At 32.0% G+C, this 20,062-nt stretch overlaps 3 protein-coding genes across 3 annotated transcripts; 1 reads left to right on the forward strand and 2 right to left on the reverse strand.

The window, feature by feature from the left end:
• The first annotated feature begins 5,796 nt into the window (after positions 1 to 5,796).
• Positions 5,797 to 11,806, forward strand: LOC120271438 (trafficking protein particle complex subunit 2-like protein). The gene is made up of 5 exons (XM_039278117.1): positions 5,797 to 5,903; positions 5,977 to 6,073; positions 10,636 to 10,714; positions 10,796 to 10,877; positions 11,457 to 11,806. The coding sequence occupies exons 1-5, from the start codon at positions 5,871 to 5,873 to the stop codon at positions 11,595 to 11,597; spliced, it is 432 nt and encodes a 143-aa protein (XP_039134051.1). The 5' UTR covers positions 5,797 to 5,870; the 3' UTR covers positions 11,598 to 11,806.
• Positions 11,807 to 12,864: 1,058 nt separating this feature from the next.
• Positions 12,865 to 13,414, reverse strand: LOC120272591. The gene has a single exon (XM_039279458.1). It carries the CDS (start codon positions 13,392 to 13,394, stop codon positions 13,089 to 13,091), a length of 306 nt encoding a protein of 101 aa, XP_039135392.1. The 5' UTR covers positions 13,395 to 13,414; the 3' UTR covers positions 12,865 to 13,088.
• Positions 13,415 to 15,094: 1,680 nt separating this feature from the next.
• On the reverse strand, positions 15,095 to 17,607 carry LOC120271957 (transcription factor ABORTED MICROSPORES-like). Its single transcript, XM_039278646.1, has 8 exons — positions 17,464 to 17,607; positions 17,207 to 17,392; positions 17,085 to 17,139; positions 16,917 to 16,976; positions 16,118 to 16,789; positions 15,755 to 16,024; positions 15,473 to 15,649; positions 15,095 to 15,387 (listed from the first exon to the last, which is right to left on the reverse strand). The coding sequence occupies exons 1-8, from the start codon at positions 17,544 to 17,546 to the stop codon at positions 15,202 to 15,204; spliced, it is 1,689 nt and encodes a 562-aa protein (XP_039134580.1). The 5' UTR covers positions 17,547 to 17,607; the 3' UTR covers positions 15,095 to 15,201.
• Between the last annotated feature and the right edge of the window lie 2,455 nt (positions 17,608 to 20,062).

Consider the following 20,062-nt stretch of genomic DNA (forward strand, 5'->3'; position numbering starts at 1 on the left):
GGTATGCAAGGGCGGAACCAGGGGGCTAGCAGGGGCTGAAGCCTCCCTCGACGCTGGAGACACTACTTTTAAGGCAATATAAAATTTTATGGTTTTAGTTTTTCTATACTTAAATTAATGTAAAATAGACTATTTAGACACATAGAAGTGTGTAATATAGTTGTGCTTGAGTGATTAGTGGGTCTAGTCACAAAGCATGTGGCCCTAACCCACTCAAGTTCAAATCTTCCTTGGTGCATATATCTTTTTAATTTAAAAATTACTAGGATTTCAAAATTTTAATAAAAATTATATAAATTTAAAAAATCTTATATAAAAATTTTAGTAATTTAAAAAAAAAATTAAATTGATTATGAGACTTAGCAAATAGATTATAACATATATACAAGTATATTTCTAAAGAATACAAACTTGAGATGTATTTTTGTTAGTTGAATTATTGAAAATCTCAAATATTTGTTATAGGTAATAACAAAAATTTAAATTCTACCTTATATTTTTTTAATATGTGTATTCAAATTTTTATTATATTATCACATTATTTTTCATTTAAAATAATTATTTTATTGAATTATTTATTTATTTATTATGTTTTGCCTTTAAAGCCCCTTCTACCATCGAGTTTTGGTTCCGCCCCTGTTGATATGCTTAGTTTTTTTCCCATAGAAGAACTTCTTGTAATTGTTTAATTTTCTTGAAAGAAATTGCCATATATCTATTCTTCTTTTGTTTAACATCGGACTTTCTCGTTTTTTTTTATATTCTAAGTAAAATCAAATTTAGGCTACAAAAGGGATAAAATTATTTTTTAAAAAAATAAGTTTTTTATGTTTAATATTTCTGAATAAAAAAAAACCCACACTCATTTTTCCCATGTTTGAAAAGGTATTGAAAATTCAGTTTTTTTTTCCAATTATGCACTTATAATTCAAGTATAATATGCCAATAAACAAAGGAAAATATCCAAAAAGAAAAAATTAACTCTAGTTATTAACCCTATATAAAATGGACAATAAATTTTTTAGTTTAATAAAGTTTAGTAGATACAAAAATAGATAACGTGACGACATTGATGGACATAAAAATGATAGCATTGATCAATTTAATAGAATTAGAAAAGACTAAATTATTACTCTATAAAGCAAACATACTAATAAGATATTATACATGTTAAAGATAATAACCAAGTTGATTTTTTTAAAAAAAAGTAATGCTATATAGAACGAAGGGATCACATGAAATCAACCACACGAATGATGTGGCTGGTGACTTATCAATTTTTTTTAATTAAAAAAAATAAAAGGAGAAATTAGGGGAGAAATTAGGGCACAGGCCTTCGCTTCCCTCCCCCCGCTTCCGGCCGCCGCCCCTCTCTCGTTTGGCTTTGAAGAGAAACTAGGGCACAGATCGGCTTTGAAGAGAAACAAGGGAATCAACACCGTAAAACAAACAAAAATCCTAAATAACTCAAACAAATCAAACAAATTATTACAAAACGTGAAATAAATCACACTTTGATATAGCGAAGGCAGGAAGCAGGGAAGGGAAACCGAGGCCTGAACGGGGCCGAGAGCGGAGGAGGAACCCGCTGCCGGGGGAGAGGGTGGGAAACGGTGGCCGGGAGCTGGGAAGGGAAGCGACGGCCGGGAGCACACACACAAACGAGAGAGAGAGAGAGAGAGAGAGAGAGAGAGAAGAGAGACTCACGTGCTAGTTTTGTCCTTTTATTTTTTTTAATTAAAAAAAAATTGACACATCACCAGCCACATCATTTGTGTGGCTGGTTTCGTGTGATCTCTTCGTTCTATATAGCATTACTAAAAAAAAGGAACTAATAACACTCTACGCCACGCTTTTTTCACCGAATAAATAAAACATTAATTAATATTAAAAAAATACTAGCCAAAAAAAATCTAGTACTTATGTGCAAAAGCTTAATAAATTATTCTTCTATTCTATTTATAATTTGGAAAAAAACTAAATTAATATTTATAAGTGCGATTTTATATATAATTTTACTAACTTTACTAGAGGTGGTCACAAGCCGACATTTGGCTCGGCCCACCCCATAACCAGCCTCCAGAAAACCAGCTGGGCAACAGGCCGGGTCGTTAACCAATAGCCGGCCAGCATCAGAGATTTTTGAACCCATGACCTGGCGGGTTGACCTGCAAGTCAACTAGGTTCGTCAACCGGCGAGTTAACCCTGGCAAACCGCCGAGTTGAATTTTTTTTAATTTTATTATTATGTTGCTCATGAGATCAAAAGTTGGAGAGCAAAAACCTAACCACTTCAGCTACAATTTATTACCAACATGTTATTATAAAAAGACTATATATAGATAGATGTGGGATGTGTATCAAATTATTTTTTTGGCACACAACTAAGGCCCTGTTTAGATGCATAGTAAATTTTTCCATAGGAATTTTATTTCATAGGATTCAAAAATGATTCAAGTGGGGATTACACTTTCACAAATATTTTTTTTTAATTTTTTTAACTATATATATTTAATTTATAAAAAATTAAGAGACCATATAATAAAATTAAATATATATATATATATATATATATATATATATATATATATATATATATATATATATTTGTAAAATATCAAAGTTCCAAACAATAAATTTTTATAAATATTTTTTTTAAAAGAATAATTATTTTGTTAATTGTCGTTTGCCTCAGAAGCACTAAGTCCCTACACAAGCATGCTCTTAAATTCTTTTAAATAAGGGCACTCTTATTTTTGACACACGCACATACACACATATATACAGTGGCGGATTTAGAGGAGGGCAATGGTGTGCTCAAACACCCCTTGCCCATATATATATATATATATATATATATATATATATATATATATATATATTATTACAATATTAATAATTATCATTTGTATGGAAAATGATATTATTTATTTATTTTTTTCAAAATTATACCTATAATATTTAAAATAAATAAAATAAAAATAATAAGATTATTATATTAAATAAAATTGATGTTGGGTGACCATAATAAATAATATGGCTAACCAAAAACGTGGATCTTCAAATTTTTTTTTTTAAATTTTATATTTAGATATATTTTTAATTGAACTTATTAATATATTATTATCAATTTTTTAGGATATTAATGTAAAAAATATTAAAAATAAATATAAAAAATAAAACTATAAAAAAATACTATTGCTATTTCAAAATCTCTAAAAACAATCATTGTATTCGTGAGTTTTTTTTCTTTGCTCAATCTCTTCCAACTTTCGAGTTTATATTTTATCTTTCATTATATAGACTTATTATGTATTTTTTAAAATTTATTTTTATATCTGAATTAATTTGTTTAATTTTTTTTTGTAATTTTTATTGTTTAAAAATATTTGATATTTATTAAATAATTATTTGATATACGTTAAATATTTAGTTGACTATTTGTTATGAAAATTGTTGTGAAAATGGTTAGATATTTGTTGTGATTATTTACTATAATAAATTGATTATTTATAGATTATTTTTTAAATAATTGTTGCATAAATGAATTTATATTGTGAATTTGTGCAAAGTCATTTTTTAAATTGTATTATTTGTCAATTTAATGTTTAACATTTAGTTAAATTATTTGCTAATTATGTAAATATGATAAGTTTTTTTACACCTAATGAAACCAAAATTTGTAGACGGATGTATATTTTATTTTTGAATTGTTGATTATTATTGTCTCAATTTGAATTAATTAAGTTATATAATATTCCTAAAATTTTTAAATTTGAATTCAACACTCCTAAATTTTGTTCCTCGCCACGGCATATATATATATATATATATATATATATATATATATATAAGATTATTTTGTTTTAATTTATAAAATAAAAAATAAAATTTAAAAATAGTTTTTTAAATTATGTATACCAATTTGTAAAAAAGGAATATCTTTGAATAATGGTTAACACCATGTTATTTTGATTAGTTATAAAAATATATGAAAATTTTAAGTTAGTAATTTTTTTCAATGACAACATGATGAGCATAATAATAATAGCCCTATAGTTCGAGATCAAAGGAAAATTTGAGAGCCAAGCCTGATTGTGATGAATAAATAAGTTGATGATAAATTCAATTTAAAATAAGAGAACTACTTGATACTTAATTATTTTTTTCACTTAAAAAGTATGCTAATATTTAATTTGATGGATAAACAAATTAAAATATAACTTTTTCTTATCCATTTTAAAATTATTTTGACATGTCTCAAAATTTTATAAGTTATTTATAAATTATTTTAAATTTTTTATTGTTTGGGATTAAATTTATATATATATATATATATATATATATATATATATATATATATATATATATATATATATATTGTAACTTCTTTATATTTATTTATGTTTTATATTAAGACAAGAAAATTTTGTAGGGCAATTGGTAAAGGTGATAATTCCCTATGGGGGGTGTTTTTCTTGGTTCGAACTCCATCCATGATACCAATTTTTAAAAAGTTTAGCTTGTAAAAAAAAAATACTTTAATGTAATAATAAACTATTATTTAACATAATAACAATAAAAATGTATAAGCCTAGCAGGTCAAACGGCCCCAGTCCGAACCCGGTGGATTCTGTAGTGAACTGGGTTGGGTTCGGTTTATTCTATGAGTGAATTGGACCTGGCGGTTCTGAAAAGTCAATCCGGTCAGGCAGAAAATGGGCCTGGCCCGCCGAGGATGCCAATATTCGCACTGATTGTACGGAAATGTAAATCACTATTCAAACAACTATTCAGAGTTCCCGGACCCTGGTGGGTTCTATAGTGAGAGTAGCCGGGTTCGGTTCATTTTTTGAGTGAATCGGACCTGATGGTTCTGCAGAGTCAATTTGACCCTACGGGTTTTCTCTATAACACAGATCGATTCTGGGTCCGGTTTCGTTGAACCAAACTTGGCTGACCTAGTTAATCAGTCGTGCCCCATTCTAAACCTGGCAAACTTATATGTAAAATCCAAAACCCAAGGGTGACGCTGACACATGCTTGTTTTGAAAATTATTTTTTTTAAATCATTAATTACTATTGTTTTTATTATTAAAAAATGTTTATGTTTATGTTTGTATCCTCCGATCTAATATATATATATCTTCATAATCTTTAGAAATAAAATTGAATTTGTTAGAAGCAATATTAATCGCAAATTATTTAAACAACCAAACCCTAAATTCTTCCATTATAATCAATATTTACAGAAATTTGTGAAGAAAAAAATAATTTTAATAATCCCAAGGGCTTCTACATAACTTTTTATAATAACTTATAACCATATCGCGTTTTATTGTGCTGTGTAATTTTCAAAATCTCATGGGTTAAAGCACAAAAAAAATCAGGTAATTGAAGTTAAATTATGTTTTTCAATATTTATGCAATATTGCATTTATGAGGACTTTTCTAAAAATATCAAATAATTAGACTGTTTAGATACTATACTGGGACATTTTTCAAAAATCCAATATATATATATATAATTTCTTAAATACTTCATATATAAAACATTGATGCATACATTTTTTAAGCGGGGCAAAATTAAATTTTTTTTAAATAAAATAAACTGATGTAAGGATTAAGAAATAAGTAAATCGAAAAAAAAGGGACTGCAGGGAAAATTTAAAGGTTAGAAGGACTGCAGTAGAAATTTGAAAAATTACAAAGAATAATAAATAATTATCCTTTAATAATATTATTGTAAGAAAAAAAAACCAACAATATTAATTAAATTTTTAGTGCACAGATCCCAAGGCAGAAGCAAAGGAAGGGTCCGAATCTGAAAGCAGTGGAAGGGGAAGGAGAAGAGAAGGCAACTGAAGAAGATGATCGTGTGTGTGGCCGTCGTAGGTCATCAGGTACGTCCATTTTTTGCTTTTGTATTTGATCCTAATCTGACGGCCAGATGTCTCCGGTGATCCGGCGGAGCAGAACAACCCCGTCTTCCTTCAGAGCTTCACCGACTCCGATGACGCCCTCAAGCTCCACCACATCGTCCATTGCTCCCTCGATGTCATCGACGAGCGAGGTCTTCCTTGCTATCTCTCTTCTCTTTTCATTTAATGGGCAGTTTGTGAAGTGTTTGTGAATTGAAGATCTTTATATTTGGACTTTAATGCATTGTTTTGATGGATGGAGTGCTCTCAGTGGTGTTGATTGTTGAAATTTTTGGATCAATAATGCTAGGCTTGTGTGCACATTTCCTTTGATTCAATTTTGGTGAGCTGTGCGTGGGGTGTTTATGATTTGAAGATGTTCTTAGTTGGATTTTAATGCGTTGATTGATAAAGTGCTCATTTTGTGGATGCATAATGCTAGGTTTTCGCACACATTTTCTTTGATTCAATTTTGATCAGCTGTGCATGGAGTGTTAGTGATTTGGAGATGTTCATAGCTGGATTTCAATGCATTTTTTATGGGATGTTCGTTGGTGTTGATTCTTGCAATTTGTGGGTGAATAATGCTAGTGTTTTGCACGCATTCCTTTGATTCAAGTTGCAGATGTTTTTGTAGTTGGATTTGAATGCACTGTTTGATAGATGGCTCCTTGGTGATAGATTCTTGGGTTTTATGGATGAGCATGTATTTGATTCTCTATTTCATGGAGCGGATTGTAGACATTATTGTTAGATTTGGATGCAATTTGTGAAAGTATGCTCATTAATGGTGGTTCATGGAGCTCATATACAAAAATGCTAGGGTTGGGTACAAACTCTTTTTATTCGAACTTGATGAGCAACGCATGGAGTGTTTGTGATTTGAAGATGTCTATAGTTGGTTTTGAATTCATGTTAAAGTGCTCATTATTCTTGATTCTTGGAGTTTATGGATGAAACATACATCCATTCTCTATCCCATGAACTAGATTGTAGACATAGATTGTCGGATTTGAATGCAATGTCTGAAAGTATGCTCATTGGTGTTGGTTCTTGAAGTTTATGGATGAACAATGTCAGCTTTGCACGCATATTCCATTTTCCATCCATGGACCATTTTTGATGTTTATGGCTGGACATTCATTGTTGGATTTGCATGCATTATATGGAATTATTCTCATTGGTGGCGGTGGTACTTGGAGCTTAGATGAATAATAGTAGTTAGCATAGCATGCATTACATTCTCTCCATCCAAGGATTAGATGTGTTTTGTTGTGACCATGTCCGGGAAGTAGGCTTGTGCACATTCCATTCATCATGCATGGACTAAATAGATTGTTTGTGATTTGATGGAATTCTTAGTTAGATTTGAATCTATTAAAAGTAGAGTGCCTATCGGTGTTGATTATTGGAGTTAAATTAGGTGAAAAAGGAGAGAATAACTCCCTGTTTGAAGATTGGTACCGTATTTCAAGCTTGGCATACTCGCCAAAAAATTAAAAAACTTCAGTTGTCATGAAGGTGGAGTTTGATGCCTTTTTCTGTTATAACCAGCCTTATTAAAGCATAGGATCAAGTAATGAGATCTTCTCCAATCTTGTTGAAATTTTAAATGAATATTTAAAACATGTATTTCTTGAATATGAACTTTGGAGATTGTGTTTCAAGATTTGATGATTTCCTAGAAAATTTATGAATTGAATCTATCCTTGATGGAGATTGGCGCTTTTTCCCAACAATAATATGTCATTGTCCATGTAATCGTCGTTAAGGCTGCTTCGCATGCAACATGCTACTTGTCATTGTATACAAACCCTAATGAGGGGGTTTTTTTTTTTTCTTATTTATGCAATTTATTTTAGAATAAGTGGTTATATGAAAAACTAAGTCAAAATTAATAAAATAAAAAAAAAAGAGCTAATGTACAAGATGGTTGGCCTGTGAGTTTCACCTTTTGAGATGCCATGCTCTCTCTAAGTGTTTAGTTAGGGTTCTCCTTTAAGGTGATTAAATAGCGAAGCATTCCCATCTTAAGATTGGCCTATGGAGTTCACTTTTCTAAGATTCCACGCTCCAACTAAGTGCCTAGACATTTGAATTTATCCTTTGATGGAATCACACTCGTAAAACTCTCCATCTAAAAGTTGGCCTGTGGAGTTTATCTTTCAAAATGCTCACTAACCCAAATGTCTAATCAACGAATTCTCATGAGGCAATCATATCATCAAAACACCCTACTTGAGATTGGCCCATGAAGTTCACTTCATAATGCCAGGTTTGTCTTAAAGTTGGCTTGTGGTGTTCATCTTTCAAAGTGCTACACTCAAATCCTTATGTCTATTCAATAAATTCCCCTTAAGGAAATCATATTGCTGAAACACCTTTTCTTAAAAGCAACCCGTGAGGTGCTACACTCAAACCTAAATGTCTAATCAAGAATTCCTTTAAGGTAATCATACTGTCAATGCACCCCATTTTAAAATCATCCCACGGAGTTCACCTTTCAAGGTGTAATGCTCCATCTTAAAATCAGTCCATGGAGTTCACTTTTTATGGTGCCACGCTCCAACCAAGTTTTCAATGAAAAATTTCTTTTTAGGTGATTATATTGCTAAAACACTATTTTGCAATCATGGCATAGAGTTCACCCTTCAAGTTGCCATGTTTTGTCTTAAAATTGGCCTTTGGAATTTACCTTTCAAGGTGCCACTCTCCAACCTTACTCTACCTTGTGAAATTCCCACTTTTGAGGTAACACACCGCCGACTGAATCATTATGATAAATCAAGACTTGAAAATATTGAAGAGTTTAGATTTATAATATGAAATGAAGAAGAAATTTTTTTTTTCAAGAATATATCAAGATACAAGCTTCGAAGATTGAAAATCAGGCTTAAACAAATCGAAGGAAACACATTCAATCACGCTCTTTGACGAAGAAATTGGAAAAAGACTTTGAGAAAGTCAACAAGTCAATAAATCAATAAAATATTCCCATCGCAATCTTGGTGAGAATGTTGAAAAAAGTCAAAGTGCCATGATTCTCTTCATAAGAAAAGTCAAAGAAGAGTCAAAAGACACCCGAGATGATAGCCTTCTTTTTGTTTTTTAATAAATTTTTCTTAACTTAAAGAAAATAATCAAGCACGTGTATTTATGAATAAGTCATATGTATTTCATGGAAAAATCAATAGATAAATTATTTCATTTCAATGTTTTGTCTCATTCAATTAGAAATTCTCATGATATTGTCTGGAGTAATTAAAATTAGAGGTTTGCCCTTATAAAAACCCATGAACCTCATAACCGCCTAAAAATCTTAAAATAGAATTGCTTAGTGATTCTATATATTTGAGTGGCTAACCCTAAAGATCCCACTCAGACAATCATTGTTAGACTTAATTGGTGTTGATTTTTGGTGTTATGGGTGAATAATCCTAGGGTTGTGTGCATTCCATTCGCCATCCTTTGAGCTAGGCAAAATGGTTGTGTTTTTTAATTCATAATGCTCATGTTGTTAATTTTTGGAGTTTATAGACGAATAATGCACAGTTGCCCATTCACCATCCTATGGACTAGATGTAATTTTTTTTTTTTTTTATATACATTCATTATTGAATCTAAATGTCTTGTCAACATATTTGGTTTTCATTATTGATGTTTATAGATTGGTTTTGGATCCATGTTCAAATTATGTACACTGGAACAGATACATGTCTCCATTACTACATGAAGTCATTTGGACGTGGCATTTCTTTGGTGAACTTATGTTATCATTTGCATTTGTGTGTTGAAATGAGGTAAACTTAACATAAAGAGGGGGAAAACAACTCAAAATTGAGGATATAGTACGTTTGAGTGCAGAATTTTCTAGCCCATCAGAGTGGGTAACCTTGACTCAGGACAAAGCACAATCTATTTGTATATTAGGATTAAGGACTGCACCTGACCCTCTCTCACATTCTATGCCAGTGGAATTGTTCTCTTTTACACACTAATATTAGTTCTGGTTAAAAATTTAATATACTGATACAAACCTTTAGCCACCGTTGTATCTGATTAAAGTTTTTTATAAAGAATGAATAATAAAACATACTCAAACTCAATATGTTTGTAATGAATTAATGAAGAAGAGCATCATTAACCTACACTTAAAGGAACCTTTTTATGTAATGTTTTATAGGCTTGCGTTAAACTTATCTTTGCGTCTTCATGGATGTTGTAAGCTATGTCGGAAGGTTTTTTCCCCCCTTTTTCTGTTTGGGCTTTAGGATTGAATTATAAATTTTTGTTGGTAACTTAGACCTGCTTCATAATATCAATTTTGTGATCTGTAGAATGAAATTCATGACACTAAAAACAATTGAAACGTGTGGCATGCCAATGTATGGCCGTAGCCTACTTTAGGTTTATCATCATTATGCCTTGTTATTTGTCAGCTTCTTCCTTATCCGAGGTATTACTTTTTATGAACATTGAAACTGTATATTTAATCAAATTGCCATGTTATTGTGTTTGATATCTCCTTTTTTTATGCATTGACTTTTCTGAAAATTAATATGCAAATAAAGATCATGTATACAGAGATTATGAAATTAATGTATAAGATTACATGTGCTAAAAAAGAAATGCTACTTTCATGAAATGGAAGTTTCCTTTGACGTCAGTGCTAAATAAGGACAATTATCTTTTTTCATATTTTTCCTCTTTCCAGTGAATAATCCAAAGAAAAGTGGGCCAACTTTGAATGACACTTTCCTTGGTGTTCTATATCCAATGGATGATTGCAAAGTGTGAGTTGTTTCACATTCTGTTTTCATTATTTTTGTACATTACATTTTTGTCATGTTCTAATGGTAGACTATCTCACACAGATATGGATATCTGACCAATACCAATGTGAAGTTCATTATGGTCACAACCGACACGGATCTTAAAGACGGAGACCTCAGGAGTGTAAGTTACGGTTGTTTTGTATTCATACCCTGTTTGCACAATTAATTTTTCTGTTCATGTTTTAAGTTCATATTTCCGTGGACCTCAATGGGAATGTTTGATTATACTCTTCCACAACGAATGATAAGATTCAAATGCTTTCTTATTTTACTTTCCTGGCGTCCAAAAGCTCAAATCAACTGATGTGAACTCTTCCTCTGTGAGCAAATTTCACTAGATCCATATATTGCATCAGAGATTTGCTGCATGAAAGGCAGAAACTTATTTATTAGAATCCTAGTGTAAATAAGCACAGTTAATATATATAATAAATTGTTACTCACAGATTTTATTGCCAACATCGGCTATATAATAAATAAAATAATGTGTCCAATGTCAATTTGAGTTTGATGGCATATAACTGTACAACAGCATTACGGCGATGTGTTATTTCTGTGAGCAAACATTGTTAATATCAGGGTGTTTTCGTATTCTGCATGAAATCATTCATTCCAGTTAATATCAGGGTGTTTTCGTATTATGCAACTAGACATTTTTCTTTAAGTTCTCTTTTGCAATTTGTTTCATTCTTATGCACAGTTTTTCAAGGATCTCCATTCGGCTTACGTCGATGCCGTCTCCAATCCATTTCATATACCTGGAAAGAAGATAACCTCCAAGTCATTTGCCGAAAGAGTTAGCAGCATTGTCAAGTCCTTCAGGTCTGGCAACATTTCATGAACACTCTTGCTGTCCTCTGTCTTCTCCATCAGTTTTGATCAGTGAGAACTATTAAATGATTTAATAGAAAACATATTTCAAGGTCTAATAAAATTATTCTTCAATAAAGAATTATTATTTCTTCGCTGTTTTCTTGATTATTTTTTCAAGATAATGTCCATCTTTATTTCCAAATTCTTTGCAGTATTTAAAACGTTGTACACATTAAACATATAAAAGAGAGTTGAATACCATATTATTTATGAGTTTGTGAACCTCGTGTGAATGAAATTATATCTTGGTTAGAAAATATGACCATTTTTCTTTATCTTGTCTTTTAAACTTCAATCATGAAATACATTTGAAATCATAATTGAATCCATGCCTATTTAACCCTTGCTGTTAAATTTTTTTAGTCAGGACCTTGACCTTGTTGACTTTGACCATACAATGACAGGCCACAGGATGATTATCTCTTCATTTCATACTCTATGCATGAGTTCTTTTTATTTATGTATACCAAATTAGCATTTTAATCATCATATTTTATATAATTATTATTATCTATAAAAAAAAAGTATATTGAGAGCTTAAAAGTCACAATGTTGCACAAGTGGCAAAATAAAAAAAAAAATCCAGATGTTAAAATGTCAAAAGTTGGAATCATGTAAATTAATTTCACTAAATCAAAATTAAAAGCTATGTCAAAAGTTGGAATCATGTAAATTAATTTCACTAAATCAAAATTAAAAGCTATTATCTCACAACAACAACCACCTGGAGCATTTAAATCCAAATCATGCAACATTATGACATTAAATCTAAATTAAAAGCAACTATATTACACTACCTAAAAAACACAATTCTTGAACATAAACTCTACTAAAAACACATTATTTCTATATAAAATGCATTTTATGTTGATAACCAAACCAAATCAAATAATTAAGTACATTCAAATCCAAATTAAATACCTTTTTACACCAAAATCATGCAACGCTAATTTTAGATATAAATTATACAAATAATCTCATAAACTACTCATTATTTAAGTCAAATAAATAAAATCAAATCAAATCCACGAAAGAAACATAATTTTATCATATAAAAATTTATTAGCATATTAATATTAAAAACATAATCCAAACCAAAAAGAGATTATACGCCCCAAAAAACAAATTCATATAAAATGCAAAACAAGCTCATTAACAATTTTAATCAATCTCATTAAAAACAAATTTATTAGCAAATTATAAACATTAATTACATCATTAAAGAAAAAACCTAAGAAAAGGTCCACATTGTTTTTGGAACACTGCACACACCCAATGGATGAAGATGAAGAAGTTGAAGAAGAAGCACACCATAATTCAATCCTCATCCAATTCACAAAATATATTTATATATATATAAATTAAAAAGAAAAAAAAATTCCAAACTAATATTACATCTCAAACTTTCTCATCAAATATTTACATTTTTTTAATCACAAAATGAAAACCATAACCATTTCTAAGTTCCACGGATCCTACGTCTCTTGGCACTCAACGGAGAAGTGACGGCGTATACAACGGAGATAGGGCGATACCTCGGTCTCCTCCGGCGAGGGCCATCGTCGTCGTCGTCCTCGTTATCCCTCGGCGGAGGCCGAGTTGCGATGGAGGAAAAGGAGGAGGACGAACCGGCCGATTCCTCAGCGCCGGAGACATCGCCGCTGCTGAGCTGGACGAGAAGGGCTGCCGCAGTGGCCATCTCGGTGTCGGAGAACGCCGGCGAGGGAGCGACAAGGGTTTGATCTCTTCTTGCGGGGATTTCCATGGGCTCTTCTTTGATTTGTTTGTTTGATGTTTTTATTTTTTTTATTTTTTGGGGGGTCTGGTTTTGATTTATATAGAGAAAGGACTTGGATACCGACTTAGTTCGGGTGTCTCGCGGAGTATTTTAAGCTTGATAACGGTCGCTTTCGGATTTGATAATGGCCGTCGGATTCATTTAAATTGGATTCGGTGGGCCGGGGTGTCCGGCCCATGGGCTCTAAAGGTAAAGTTTTCCGGTCTAGAATATTCTTCGGTTTGAGATTTGAGTCGGACTCCACCAATTGATCCGGTTCGGTTGATGTTCACCAAAATCTCGGTTCATTTCGGGGGGCGGGGTTTTGTTTTTTTTGTTTTTACTCAAATTGGTTCAGTGCAAGAAATCTAGGTATTAAAAACTGAAGTTAATGGAATTAAATAATTTATTTGAAATAAATATATTGATTTATTTTAATTTTTTTTAAAAAAATCATATTTAGTTTTTGGACAACTCGACCATTTGCATTTAGAAGGTGAGTATAGTTTTTTTTTTATTGTAATGAAATTATTATGAATTAAACGTACGTATTGAAAATTTTGAATATAAGGAATCATTTTTGATGTGTTTCTAAACATATATAAATAAATATAATTTTTATAAAGATATATCAAGATTTACCTTCTTTATTTAATAAAGGGTGGGAATAAGCAATTTTTTACTTGACTCAAATAATTAATAGTTTTATTATATTTCTTTATATATCTAACAAATATTTTATATTCTTATATACAACTCTAATGAGAAATCAACTAACTTTTATTATATAAAATTGCTAAAGTAGTTCATGTATATATAAGCCAATGGAGGAGAAAATAAAGTTCAAGACTCAGGAATAAATATGTCTATATGTAGTGTTGTCATATTGATTATTATGATTGTGAGCCATAAACATATATGCAAACCAATGAAAATATTTTTATTTTTATTTTTTAACAATGCAGTGGCAATTTCTTGTATTTGTATTGTATAGAAACATCGCCCTACCAATAAAAAGTGCTAGTTTATTTTCCTCCAAAATAGAAGGTTGACGGTTTGACTCACTTCCAATTCAATATTTGAGGGTTCATAGTTTGTCCTTATTTAAAATTTAAAAAAAAAAAATTTATAGAATCAATTTTCTTTAAATAAAGTAAAATTTGTATATAAAACCCTAATTAGAAGATAATTTATATCTCTTAAGAAAATCATAAACATATACATTAGCCAACTTTTAATTGAATTTTAAAACAGAAAAAAAAAACCCACATCTTCTTTCCTATCAATGACGGAAAACTCTCTCCTTCACTAATTATCTGTCTTAAAACATTTTAATTGCCAACCATATATATGTTATTATTCATGGTTTGTAATTATATACATGCAAATATGTTTCTTATGGAATATACACATGATCACCAATTTTTCATATATTTATTGATTGCAATTATATATGCAAATAAGAAGTAAAGAAAAAAAAAAACAAAACATAATTACTAATAAAGTTGGATAAGACACAAAGTTTAATCATAGTGATTGTAATCCACTAGTTTCACGAAGACTTTGTGGCCTTTGTTCATGTGAACTTTGTGTCCAAGTGTCCAAAATACTTGGTCCCAGAATGACAAAACCATGTCCATCTTCAACCTCATCTTTGCATTAAAAGATAATAATATTAATATTATTAATTAAAAGTTGAAGTTCTAATTGATTAATAAAGAAAACAAGAAAACACCACAGAAACATAACACCAATAGTTATCAAGATAGAAATACCAAAGAAGGAACAGCAAGCTCTAGTTCATGCCATGATAGCTAAGCATGTGGTGAGGGTTGTATTGGTTTTGTTCTCCTCCACCCTCCATCCACCCACAGGTTGGATTTGAGTTAAGGTTAGAGTTAGGGTTAGGGTTTCTTGTCAACTCCAACAATGAATCTCTCACCTCCTCAGCCTGCACTGCTTCATTGTTGTTCTCTCTCTTCTACAAAAAACACATGAAAAACAAAAACATCAATCACTTCATCATTTATCTATCTCCCTAAAGATATGTATATATATGTTTATACCTTGACTCTGAAAACATTCAAGACTAAGCTTTGATAAGTAGCAACATTAACATTAGTGACCTCAAGACCAAGAGAAATCACAGCCTCCATCAACCTTGTAAACCCTCCAATCTTCTGCTCACACAACACCTTCACATAGAACTCATCCTCATCCAACTGCTTCACCTCCACTTGAGGCTATATAAACCACCATATCACATGTTATATGTATAAAAAGTATACAAAGATATTTATAAATGGATATACATTGAGATATTTGATAAAATAAAGTAGTTAATTAACCTCCATTTGATGATTCAGATCATCATGTCCAACAGGTTCATGGTTGTTAACAGTCTTGGTGTTGGTAGCCATCATCCTAGAGCTATTTGGTGAGTCATCTTCGTCCATTGGATTATTAGGGTTTTGTGGCATCTCCATGTTGCTACTGTTTTGCTTTGCTCCTTCATCTTCCAAGTTTGTCTCTTCTAACTCATCTTGTAAATCCTTCACTTGTTTCTGCAACTCCATCACATACTCAATTGCATCTCCTAGTATTGAAGCTCTATCCATCTGTTTCTCAATTTGTTAGCAATATATATATAACTAAGATTTAATCAAACAGATGAAAATTATATAATATATATGTATAAATTAATATGAAACCTTGGTGATCTTGGGAACAAGAGAACGGAGAGCATAGAGTCTATCATTGAGTTTCTTTCTTCTCTTCCTCTCAGCAACTAGGTTCTTGGAATGATGGCGTTTGCCTGACCTGCCTATTCCTCTCTGATCATCATCGTCAGCAGCTTGATCACTGCCTTCTTCGTCACCTGAGTCGGCTTGTCTAGAATTGTCAGGCTTGGCTAGGTCTTTATCGACTGAGGACTCGGCAATCACCGACCGGTGTCGTGTCGAAGGAGTAGTGGTAGGGATTACATGTGATTGATGATGATATGCTGTCATGTCTTGAATGTTATTATTAGCATTACCGACAATTGAGTCAATAGCAGATGTCGATCCCTCAAAGAAGATATCAGTGCTTGTTTTTGATCCGGAGAACAAGTCTAGTGGAGATGAGCAGATTCTTGACTGGTTCTCAGCTGAGATGTTGTCCCATGGAAAGCATGATGGATCAGTGGACATTGGTTGAGGAGGCAGCCATGGATTGTTATTAGTACTCTTTGTTGTGTAGTCATGAACACCACCCACATCAATGTCTTCCATGGCTTGAGTTTGGTCTTGATGACCAAGATGATGAAGATGATGATGATCATATGAAGATGTGTTGTTGCACTGAGACATGACAAAGCCTATGATGTATGGATCTTCACACACCTGCAACAAACTCAGGAAAGTTTTATACATAATCTCCAAAATGAAATGAAGAAGAAAGATCACGAAAGTTTTGTTTTCTATTGTTTGAAAGATCATCCCAAACATGTGAGTGAGAGAAGCACTTGACTTGTTTTGCAACAAATAGCTCAACTAGTCCATCTTGCACTGGCACTAGAACCCTTGTTTTCTGTAAAACAACAATAAAACCACAGCACTGTGAAAACATCAGCAAATATTATTACTTACTTACTTACTTACTATATGTGTATATATATATATATAGATAAGAACTTACATTTGAATATATCATCCATTTGGGTTGGTTTGAAAAAAAGACCTGGCCATGCAAGCTGTTGGAAATATTAGAAGAAGAGAGAAGAAAAAAAAAGGTGAAATCAAAGATGGAGATCTTGTTACCCATAAAAGGGATCCAAAGGGATGGAAAAAGGGATCTCTGAAAGAGCATTACAAGCTCTTATTCTTGGATGTTGAACTATAACATCCCTGCATGGTGTTGCTATTTGTACTCCTGAAAAACACTCAACAGGGAACACTAGTTGCCCTTCAGCTCCACTGCAACAACAAGCTATTCCCTCCAAATACCTGCCATTTTTTTTACTGTTTTATTCATCCATCAATACATTTTCCATGTATATGTATAAAGATAAAGATACCTTTTGTCACGAGATAACTTCCAAAGAATGCAGTAATCCCAGCCATTATAACCCACAAGAGATCTCAATCCTAATGGTGCCATGGTTCTATCTTTGTTGTAAGACCTTCTTCTTCTTCTTCTTCTTCTTCTTCTTCTTCTTCCTCTCTTCTCTTCTCTTATTATATAAGAGAGAGAAACATGATTAATGGCAATGAAATTATATATATATAGTTATACAGAGAGAGAGGAGAGGTTTGCAGTTTATGTCTTGACTATTTGTAGCTCTTGTGAGAACTTTTGACTGTACTGAGAGATGGAAAAGAAGAGGCAAGGAATAAAATGAGAATCATTTGATAGCTATAGCTAACTGCAGCATCATTTAAAGGGGAGTCAAAAGGACTCTGTATTTTTTCTGCGACTGTTGTCATGTTTTCTGAAATGAGAAAAGAGTTTTGATGATGTTGCTGATGATTGATTAGTAAGGAGGATCCAATTTTCAGTTTCTGTTTTTCTGTTTCGTCTTTTCTTTTAGCAGGTGAAATACAATGACAGTATGAACTTTATTTTGTTTTTATTGGATGAGAACTTTTTATTTTTTATTTTTTTATTTTTATTTTTTTTGTAACAAGAGAGGTTGAAACAAAGTGTGGAGGATTGGTGAGAATAAACAACATTTCTTCTAGATGGTTGTGCGAACCTTTTTCTAACAGTACTGTGCGGGAGTTGCCCTTTCTTCTAGATGGTTTGCCATTTTCTGCAAATCCGATGTTGATGGGCAATGGGCGCTTCAAAAGTGTAACAGACTGCCTACTGCTACTTGTGTCTTCTGTCATTCAGGAATTGAAACAGTGGATCACCTCTTCCTAAGTTGCTCTTACACTGGGTGTGTTTGGTTAGATGTAATTGAAAATACAGTGGATTTCATATTATAGTGTAATTGTAAATCCTGTAATTGAAAATGTAATGAAGTAACAAATCTAGTGTTTGTTTAGATGTATTTGGAAGGTAGGATTTTAGAATTTTGTGTTTGGTTTGAAGAATTTGTAAATCTGGATTTGTAAAAACTGTGTTTGGTTTGATGTATTTGAGGTATATGATCACCATGGTGAGATTACCCTCACATGTTTAACATATTAATTTTTTTTAATATATAAATAAAATCAAAAATCGTAACATTAAGAAAATCATAATTTTATTATTAAATTAATTTGTGAAGATATTATTATAGTTTATAATAATATGGAATTTTAATTATTATTATTGGAATTTAGTGAGATGATAAGGGGTAGTCTGTTTCTAATTGCTTATGAGGGTTAATCACAACCATAACAAAATATTTAACACAAACAAATAACTAAAACAAACAAAATTTTTAACACAAACAAATAACTATAACAAAATATTTAACCACAAACAAATAACTAAAGCAAACAAAATATTTAACACAAACAAATAACTAAAACAAACAAAATATTTAACCACAAACAAATATAACATCCCAAAATATCAGCCAACGGAAGGAACAATTTCTACTGCGAATGATTCTGAGAGAGAGAGAGAGAGTAAAGAGAGAGAGAACATCAGTTAAACAAGATTAACATGAGAATGATTTTGAGATCAATATTTTGTTTGTCTGTAATTCTAAATCCACCGGAATGGTTTAGATTTTGTAGTTAAATAGGTGTCAGTCAAACAAGATCTAAGAAAATAAACCAGATAGTACAAGAGAAGAGCACGATGGTTGCTGCTGCGGTTCTTAACAGCCGATCTCCTCCTTATTTTTGTTACTGTTGCTGCTACGGGTTTCGGAGATGCGACAGGGGAAGAGTAGCTCAGGCTACGGTGTCGTTGATGGTAGATCTACTCCAAAGTTTTACTGTTGTTACTACTGCGGTTCCGGGAACGAACAGGAGAAAAACACAACGGGCTGAGGTGTCCTACGCAGCCGATCTCCTCCGAATTATGGCTACAGTGGTTCCGGCGAGGCGACAGGAGGAAGACCAGCGATGATGAAGAAAGGTTGGTTTCTCAAAAGGGGGTGAGCAGACAAAAGCATGAAAAGCTTTTGAATTACATTGGATTTGGTATTACGGTGGATTTAACCGTAATTCAAAACACAGCTGACAATGGGTTTAGGGTTATTTGCAATTACATTTGGATTTGCAACTACATATAAACAAACATCAGTTTTTTAAAAGTGCCGTATTTCCAATTACATGTAATTGGAAATACACCCAAACAAACAACACGTAAAAGAATTTGGGATTATTTTGTTAATTTATTTAAGTTGCCAGAGCCACCTTCCTCGATGTGTGACCTTTGGGTTGCGTGGAGGATGATTGTGCGACCCTTTTCAGGGACTTTGGAGATTTATTTGTGAAAGCTCTTGTGTGGTTTGTTTGGCTTGCTCAAAATGATCTAATTTTTAATGCCAATGATGTCCCCGTGCATACTCTTACTATCAAAATTGATCGGTTGCTTTTGTCCTGGTTCTCTAACTGTGCGGAGGGTACCAAAGGGAAGCTTGAAGAGGCCATGGGGAGTGTCCGTCGAAGTTTGGAGTTCTTGGGACCCCGTTCTAAGGTGGGTTCAGAGTGTTCTTTGGCCGAGGAGGCGCC

Source organism: Dioscorea cayenensis, chromosome 11, assembly GCF_009730915.1.
Source record: "Dioscorea cayenensis subsp. rotundata cultivar TDr96_F1 chromosome 11, TDr96_F1_v2_PseudoChromosome.rev07_lg8_w22 25.fasta, whole genome shotgun sequence".
NCBI lineage: Eukaryota > Viridiplantae > Streptophyta > Magnoliopsida > Dioscoreales > Dioscoreaceae > Dioscorea > Dioscorea cayenensis.